General features: G+C 38.6%; 1 protein-coding gene across 1 annotated transcript; it reads right to left on the bottom strand.

The window, feature by feature from the left end:
• Window positions 1-2,403: 2,403 nt before the first annotated feature.
• On the bottom strand, window positions 2,404-9,033 carry ak1 (adenylate kinase 1). Its single transcript, XM_007558993.2, has 7 exons — window positions 8,926-9,033; window positions 4,605-4,642; window positions 3,915-3,950; window positions 3,632-3,795; window positions 3,416-3,532; window positions 3,150-3,341; window positions 2,404-3,058 (listed from the first exon to the last, which is right to left on the bottom strand). Exons 2-7 carry the CDS (start codon window positions 4,609-4,611, stop codon window positions 2,993-2,995), a joined length of 582 nt encoding a protein of 193 aa, XP_007559055.1. The 5' UTR covers window positions 4,612-4,642; window positions 8,926-9,033; the 3' UTR covers window positions 2,404-2,992.
• Window positions 9,034-9,699: the final 666 nt, after the last annotated feature.

Genomic DNA, 9,699 nt, shown 5'->3' with positions numbered 1-9,699 from the left:
ATTACTCTTTTTTTTTCCCTCTAAAAGGGCAGTCAAAACATTATCACATGATATTTCTATCCAACCCACAGGAAGGGTCAGTATCTTCACTTTAATCCTGAACTGGCACCAAGCTAATCCTTTTCATTTATTTTTTTTTCTGTTGCCTGACTAATTCAAATATTAAACTTTTTTTTTTTGTTCCTCAATTTCCTGTTTTGCATTTTACTTGTAGGCTTGAACTATGAAACGAAGACCTGAGAACGATTTCTGACAAAAGCAAAACTGAAGTTCAATATTCAGAAATGTAATCACTTTGTTTCTCTTTGCATGTCAGCCTCCTGTGTTATGCAATATATTTTTCAGAGCTTTACAACATAGAAAAAACAAGGAAATTGAAGGGAACTAAAGATAAGAGTGGTTGCAAGGAGGCCTTTCATTCTCAAAGATTTAGGCTAATCATCAAGTCACTAAATCTTGAATCATAAAATGTTTTGATCTCTCCAATGGTACTATTTTTTTTTCTTTCATTTGATTACTGATGTGGTTCTAAATAAATTTATACTACTTCAAAAAACAATGTAAATAAAAACTTTACCCTATATTTCCCCTCCTTTTACTTCATTTGCATTGCTTTCTTTTTTCTTTTTTCTTTTTTTGAGACGTCTGCTTCATTTCCTTTCAGACGTTCAGCAATAGAGAGCATATGCTCTCTATCGGCGCCTCAGGTGGCTATTTAAGGAACTGCGGTTTAAATCTTCCACAAAACAACTTGTAAGACCTGAAAATTGTGGATTTCTGTGGACGTTTCCGCATGAAATTTTAATGAACTATCAATCCCTTGCCGTCCTATCTGAAAGCAGAGTTCTCATCTCTTTTCACCAGCAGTTTGGTCAGTGTAATACTGGTATAATAAACAGTTTGCTATTCCTGTGATATTTCAGAAATGTCTACTTGAAAAGACTGAAATGTGCAACCCTGACAAAATGCATCTTCTATGCTACTTGCTATTTGCTGTATGTTGTTTTGTCTCACTTCAACGACTCGACAGATGATTCTGTAATTGCACAACAAACATCTTTTGCAATAACTTCCACGTCGCAAGTTATAATCTCAATATCCATTTAAAAACAATGCGTGCTAACTGTATAAGTCATCAGGTGTTATGACTTATAGATGTTTTCGAATGCATGACTGATATTGTCTCAAATTTGTTCGAGATTAATAAGCCGTCGGTCAAGCTAGACGCCAAAGTTTTTCCACAGTTGTACGTGGCAAATTCCACTGCAAGCTCAACATGTCCTCTTTGTTTTCTACCTTTATGAAGCAAGAACAAAATTCTTGGCATTCAAGCAGCATCCTCAGTGACTTTATGAAAGCATTTCAGACGCCTCCGTCTGATTGACTTTCCTACGGACACATCCTGTCCACCTTCAGAGGCCATTTTCCCTTTCCTCATCCCTACAGAGCACAGTCATGATCAGAGCCGTCCTTGGAGAAAAGTCCGGATACCTGCAGTAGCGTTGGCTCAGCCCCGACTGGAAATACGTGTGTTTGTGTGAGAGAAAGATGAGGGAGGTGAGAGGCAGAGGAAGAGCAGCTGGTCATTTGGGCCTCAAAGGAGTTATTGGAATAACACTGCTGGACCACAGCTGCTGCAGGGTGTCCTGTATCCTGTTGTGTCTGCATTCTCCAGCGTCCTCGTTGTGGTTTATTATTAGAAAGCATTTCCTGTGTTGGACTCCTTTTATGGCGTTTGACCAGAATTACCAACAATCTCAGTATGGTGGCGTTTAAAATCGTACAAAGTGGAATCTAGGGATGGAGCTCAGTACATACACCACCGCAAAATTAACATCAAACTACATTGTTTTATAGGATATTGAACATCTGTATTTTTTACAACTTTATAGAGATCTCTTTCACATGTGTACATACCGTCACAATGAAAGCGGCGCAAAATATCCGCAGAGCTTAAGATGGGCTAAAAAAAAGGAATTGAAAAGTTCTGCCTATGTGAACAATAACCTTATTTTATAATTTTGTCTCCTTTAAATGGCACAAGAAGACATATTGTAGCAGTGACGTGGCTGTTTTTTTTATGCATTTTGAACTTCTTTTATAGCAAATGTGTTGAATAGATCTATTGTATGTTTGTATAAAAATAAGATTTTGTCTTGTAATTCATCGTAACCACATTATCCGCCAATGTCACATTGGCACAACATGTTCTGTTTGCCAAAATGGACAATACAAGAAAATGATAAGCAATTTAAATGTCAAAGCTCAATGACCAGCTGTTTGTACAAAAACAAAATGTTCTACCCTCAAGTTAGGAATACAGTAGAGCATCTTTGAAAAATATGAAAATATTGTGCAAGGTGTCTGTTACATGGTGGACACCCATGATCTTTTTTATTTTTTAATATATCCTTGCATAAACTGCATCTCAGTGTGATACTCCAGCTGCAATATGGCACACGAAGGGCCCTGAAGAGGACAGTGACAGGAGCTGAAATGGTTGTTGGAGTGTCCCAGTCCAAGGCCTGTTTAGCAGTCACTGCAGTGCAGTGACGGGGTGCGGACCACTGCCAGAGATCCTGAAAATCTCTCCGTGAGCTTATTAAACTGCAGTTATCAGGCAAACAGTGGCAACAACAATAAAAGCAGAATTACCAGATCGGCACACAGTTTTTGGCTCAAGCTGTTAAAACGATGAACTACAGTAATAGCAGTAAGGCGGTTATTTTATACGCAATAGATGTCTTGTGTTTTTAGCTCGGTTTCAAGGCTTTAGCACACTGAACTGTCCTCAGACTGTTGTGAGCACATTATATATTATATCGAAATGACAATAAGCCATTTACATTTGATTTGATTCAAACACTTGTGGGGTGTGGAGGTCCTACGATTAGTAGTCTGTCTTCCAGTCAGGTTTAGTCCTTTTAAAACCCACACATATACTCATAAGAAAACAACATCCAGACACAGCTCATCCAGTTATGTTGTTTTACTACAGTGCATCAATAGCCTTGGAAACCTGGGCAAAGACGTCATCCACCGCCAGCTCAGAATCCACCTGCAAGATGAATAGAAAAACGACATCATGAGACTAATGTTTCAAATACGTTCTATATGTTTTTAGTCAACGACGCGTTTGTCGTACACACCTTCTTCACAATGCCACGGCCCTCATAGAAAGCGATGACCGGCTCGGTTGCCTTGTAATACAAGTCCAGGCGTTTCTTAATTGTCTCTTCGTTGTCGTCAGAGCGGCCGCTGGTCTCGCCACGCTTCAATAGTCTCTTGACCATGGTTTCTGCTTTCGCATCGACGTACAGCAGCAGGCAGGGTTTGCCGATCTGAGGTCGAAATCAAAACTTCTGTAGATTTAAGGCTGCAGCAATAAATAAGAAATCCCCGTGTATGTTCTCACCTTCTTCTCAAACTCCTCTCCCTGTTTGACCTCACGAGGATAGCCGTCGATGAGAAACCCCTTTGAGACGTCAGCCTTGGCGATCATGGCATCCTTAATCATGTCCAAGACTGTGTCCTAGAAAGCAGACAGGAAAAGGTGATGAAACTTTACGATGTAGCGGTTCTAACAGAAAATGCTCACGGCACCACTTTAAACTCTCGGTCACGTCCTTACCAGAGGAACAAGCTCCCCTTTCTGCATGATGGCCTGGAGTTGCTTGCCCCTTTCAGAGCCGGAGGCCACCTCAGCACGTAGCAGATCTCCAGAAGACAAGTGGGTGTAGCCATACTTTGCAACTATCTTTTCACACTGGGTGCCCTTTCCAGAGCCAGGTCCACCTAAGGACATCAACACAAAACCCAATGTGGTGGCATACAAACAAACAAAACAAAACAAAAAAACCCAAGTAGTTGAACATCTTGCAAGTGAAGTGTTAGGACCGGTTCAGAGTACTCACCCACAACAAAGATGATTTTGGCATCCTTGATTTTGTCTGCAATAAGCATTGCAAAGAGAAGTTATGAACATGTACAAAACCACCGGTGGCTTTTCTACAAATGTAATTTTAAATCCACAAAGAGAGATTTAGGTAACAAACCATCTTGTGAGGTGGATGCTTTTTTCATTTTTAATGTTGCAGAACAAAGAGTCTTCTTGTGCAACAAGCTGCTTTGGCTGTGCTCGCCTTGAAGTGAGTTTGTGTCATTACTCAAACTGCGTTGACATGGCAACTGTTGCTATCTAATTATGCTATGCAGCCAAGGGGTTAAGAGAGAACTAAAAGGAAAGTGGTAAGCTTAACCACTGCAGGAGAAAACCCCTAACTCGGATTTATTGCTTTAGATCATAACACATTTACATGTTTATTGAAATTAAATACATAATTTCTATTCAAATAATGATTTATTTCTATGTGAACTAAATACCGCAAATACACGGGACCGTTAGGATTTTTCTTGCAACCTATAAAAATACCAGAAGAGGGCAATAGAGGCCTTTAAAAAAAAAAAAAAAAAAACTCCTGTCTGGCTCTGCTTTACTTAAACACCACTAGATTACTAATGGAAGTACAAATGAAGAAGTTTCACCTCATTGGTCATATACAGTAGAGCATTTATCACTTCACTGAAAGTGATGCATTGATTACCTGCCATTGCGTTGTGTCTCTGGAGTGTTTTCCTTCAGCTGTGAAAAAATAAATACATAAGAGCCATTAAGTAAATGTGAAAATGCAATACATTTCAAGGTGCCAAGAACCCTAACCAGTCATTGTGCTGCTTGATAATTGGAAAACATGCAGGGAAGCAAAGTCTTTCCACTTCACTTCTTTTTTTTTTTTTTTAATTCTTCTCCTTACCCCTTACTGTCAGTATAGAGTAAAATACAAATAGATTTTGTAGTCTGAACTGGCTGACATAACTTTTCTCAGATGATTTTTCTATCGTTTCCAAAATCAATTCAGGATTGCTCTTTCTAATGTAGCAGCAGAAGACTAAAGGTCATATAAGGTTTCCCTTAAGGCGTTACAGCTATTTTATTGATTCTGACATTCCTTTGGCGATGACTGAACTGAAAACACGATTTGTTTCTAAAGTTGTTTTATACTATTCTGTTCTTTTATTTGTTAGCTTTTTCTCTAAGGAAATGATGTTTGTCCTTGCACTCATTGTGCACATTGGATTCATACATACGGTCCTGAAGATGTATAGAGTGCAGAATTAATACGATAGAATTGAGTTTAGGTTTAAGTTTTACGTTACCCCTAAGAGGGCAGGGAGGTAAGCTGCAAATTGAAAACCAGACAAATTGAAAAAGTGCCGTTATAAATTGCAATGACATGTGAAACATTAATGTAACTCAAAAGACAGTGGGGGAAAAGCAGGATTTGCTCTACATGAGTTCTGCATTTTTGCTTCTTAGAATGTATTAATAGTAGTAGTAGTATTAGTAGTAATAGTAGTAAGTGTCACATCATTGTACTTTTTTGCCTCTTGTGTAAACTTTAAACACAAAATACACACTGCAATGAAATTTTTGCCGTTTTGTTTCTTTTTTTATTATTATTTGGCTATAGGGTAAGTAAGCATATGAAGACTTGCATTTTCACATACTACTCTTGGCAATATTGCTCAACCAGTGGAAAATTCAATCGATGCCATCTAGAAAAATCTATATTAAAACCCCCACATATTCATAATTGAACCATGTCCATTTCAACACATGTTTCTGCCTGGTTCTAAGCTTTTCCACTGCAGCTCTGCCTGTAGGTTTAACATATTTCTCATGCAAAAGGGTCTATTTAAGTTCTTCTCCGTCAACAGCATGTACTCTCCCTAAATTGCTCCGTCTTTATCGCTATCTTCCAATCAACTCAGACCAGCCTCCCTGTTCCTGCCAAAGAAAAATAATCTTCACAGCATGATACAGCTCCCGTTATGGTTCATCATGGAAATAGTGTGAAAATCGTGATGTGCGGCGTAGCTTTTTAAACAAACATTAGCATTGTGAATGGAGGTCAAAAAGCTGAATCTTAGTCCGATCTGACAAAAGCTCCTTTCCCTACATCTGTATCATGATTTCTAAATGGCTTGTCGAAAAATATACATATAAAATAAGTTTTAGTTGTACAACCAGATAGCTACTAAGTATCTTAACATAGAGTATAATTATGTAATTTAAAAAAACGACAACAAGGATTTCATGATAGGATTTCAGATAAAGTATATTTTTCACTCTTTGTACCGTTTTATTTTTTAATTTTCAATTCTGACACTTTGGAAAATATACAGCACCTCCAGCTCTTAATGTTCAGCTGACAGAGGACTGCTAGTTTTACCCAATATGTACTTATGTACTCAGCGTATCTAAAGAGAACAGTAACCACAGAAGAGTTTTAGTAAATATTCTTTGCAGCTGACAGATAAAAGAATGAGGAAGTAGGTTGGATGTAGGCGGGCATATTCAAGTGCAAGCTTGCCCCAAGTCTCTAGCCCAAGAGCTTCCCTAGTTCCTGCAACTGTTTGCATTTTAAACAGCGATTTTCCCTTTTGTACAAATGAATGGTGCATTTTAATTATTTAACAATCAATTTAAGATGCATACATTTAGAGTTGATTATCACACAGTCACGTTTAGTTATACATTATGAATGGTTTCCTATGGTTTTATTGCTGCATTATCAAACTGTTAATTCTAAAAGCAATTTTTTTTATTGAAAAAAACAAAAAACAGAACCTCTTTCTTTTATGCATTTCTGCCAATTTGATAGTCAAATCAGCCTGGTGTGTTTAACTCCTCACCCCATGTTTCTGCGTTGCCACAGATAAATAGGACATACTCCCATGCAGGGCTGGGTTGAGGAGAGAGTTTGCCTGAGGGTAGAAGTCATGTTTTGGTGCCCAACCCAAAATAATTTTTACACATTCAAATTGCAATAGATTGAAAAGTAGATCCTCATCTATTTTAACAAACACAAGAAAAAAACAAAACAAAAAGAGGAGGCATGGGGAATACAGTTAAAGAGTGTTGCCATTATGATTTCAAGTGCTGCAGATGAAGGTTAAGGCTAGAGGTAAGGTAATGATGAAACCGTTTTTAAAAAGATGAATTCTGGGTAATGATAGTTGAAACTAAACACTCTCAGCTAACATGAGGTTATAAACTTTTTTTTTTTTTTGGAAAGCTGTTTGAAAACATTCATTGAATTAAATTTAAAAGAAAAACTCTTTGGATCCCCCAAGCCACTGCCGTGACAAAATACTCTGCCAAGGATTAATGCTAACAAAAACATAACATATTAAAACTTTTAAGTTTGGTTATACAAAATAGAAAAGATTAAAAGAGAATGGCTTCATAGCTTGCAAAGATGCATGAAAATGAGAATTAAAACATTTTTTTTTAAATTAATTTTGGGATATCCGTTTGTACCTTATCAACCGTATTACCTTTAAATCCTTGCTTGACATACATTCACAGGAAGATGGTGGCTTTGGGTTAGATTAACCAATGCTTAGTTACTGGACTCTGTTGTCAGCATTCCTGCACTGGATCAGCTTGCACTAAAGTTTTGAACTAGTGTTAGAATGGCATTACAAGTTCTACACAATTAATCTACTGTAAAGTACAACCAAAAATGATTTAATTATGTGCTAATTTAATTTGCCGTACACCTAAAGAGTGATGGTGCTGTGTTCTCAGGTTTCTGGTTTTATGATGGCACCCTCTGACCCTGTGGTCAGAGTAAATGTCACTGGTGGGCTGTTATCGGAGTCAGCACGGCGCCTCTTTGGGATTCCCACTCTGGCCTATTATGGTTATCTCGGTTGTTTGGTAACTTCAACCAGCATGGTCAATGCTCTGGTGTTTTGTGAAATTACAAATTAGTGGACCATTCTGAGCCATTGTTTACATTGTTACCATCAACAATTTTAAATACCCTGAGAGTAACATAAAGTTAAATGTAAAGGAGTTGGATCTGTAATGTCCATTATCCATAAAAGAAGTAGCAAAAAAAATAATAAAATAAAAAATAACCTTAGACACTCCAAAACTCTACATTACACCCACACGTCTTATTGCTGCTTTTAAATATGCAGTCAGTCCTGCTAAAAAAAGACCCAGGTTGTCTGCAGCTGTTAAAGGATTTAGTGACACCCATTAAGCACGTGGAGACGCAGCCCTGGCTGACTGCTCTGCAAGAGACTGGACAGGAAAACACGGTTGACAGTTTTTTCAGAGCACACGCTCCAGTGCACAATTTGGTTAAGCTTTCTCCAAGTTTAATTTGCCGTGCTGCCCCTTTAAAGGACCCTTTGACGTCAGTGCACTTTGAGGCATTCCATGATGTTTGTGAATGGATGGAGTGAGAGAAATCTTGTTTGTGATCTGGTCGCAAAGTGGTACCTGGAATGTGCAGCAGAATCAATAACACTCTTGCACTAATCAGTCGTTAATGACCTTTATGGGGGCTTAGAGGGATGGATGTGGAATTAAATGGCTGCAGTGAGTTGCATTGGCAATGACCTTTATTGGTTGCAGTTCAAAATATGGTTTATGAATTGATAAAAAAAAAAGGGGGGGGCAGAATGTGTTTCTGATGTGTATTTACACAGAAGGTAATTATGTAAATGTCCCTCCCCTATTTCATCCCTAAGATACCTGGTCAAGAATGACCAGAAATGCATGCCTTTGCACTAAAGAAACATCCCATTCTCTAAAAATGCCAATTTGAAATGATTTACAAAATCATCTGCCATTTGAGGTCTGTAGACCTCAAATGGCAGATGACAACTACACACTCAGCCTCAGTTATTCTCATTTTCCATCCCCATAAACAGCTCTGGCCACTCTGCCTGCCTTCGATCTCCGTCATCTCCATTTGGCACGACGTCTCACAAAAGAATAACTGTTGTCACACAGACATTCCTGCCCGATCTTCCTTTACCGAGCCTTTCGTCCTCTGTACTGACCTCTCTTCCGCGCTGTGGCTTTAGATCCCTCTGCAAAGGGGGTTGCCTTTCCCTGGATTCCCGTCTGCACAGTTCCTGCTGCACGGCAGCCCTCCCTCCCCCATCCGATGCCTTTTTATAGTGCAGCTGAGCCTGCTCAGCCTGCAATGCATTCTGGGTAAGAGGGAGGAAGAATAGATGAGGAGAGGGAGGGAGGAAGGAAGGGAATGTCTGGTGAAATGAAGAAAGCAGGGGTGAAACTAAAGGGAGGGTAACTTGAGGGGAAAACTGTGGCAGAAAGTTTAACAGCTGTACAGAAAGTGTATCCAATTATCAGGTTTAAATGGCTTTGCAAAATTGAACCATTCAAAATGTGTTCTGACATGTCTGGTAAAGAAATTATGCAAGGCGGAAGTAAACTTTAAAAAGAGGAATTACAACCTACTAAGTTAAGTGACACATATTCTATCTGAAATACAACATAAAAAAATGTGTCATAGTTCCTAGGCTTATTATCTTTAAGTAAATGCTTAAAAAAAACCAACTGAAAAATACTTTTCAGTCAAATCCAGTTGTGGTTATGCAATGATGGCTGAAGCTCGGAAACTGGCTTGGCCTGTACTTTTCTACAGTTCCAGCGTCACAAACTCATTCAGTAAGTGGTAGGTAAAAGGCGTAACTTTTCAGCTTGCTGAAAATGTTGACATAATCGTATGTGGAGCACCTCTTGCTGAAAGGAGGAAGTAACGCAATTCAAATAAACATTTGAAACATTTTATTAAAAGCATGAGGCGA

Source organism: Poecilia formosa, unplaced genomic scaffold, assembly GCF_000485575.1.
Source record: "Poecilia formosa unplaced genomic scaffold, Poecilia_formosa-5.1.2 Scaffold100, whole genome shotgun sequence".
NCBI classification, from domain to species: domain Eukaryota; kingdom Metazoa; phylum Chordata; class Actinopteri; order Cyprinodontiformes; family Poeciliidae; genus Poecilia; species Poecilia formosa.
Note: the sequence above shows the minus strand (reverse complement) of the source record. Positions and strands in the feature narration are given on the sequence as shown.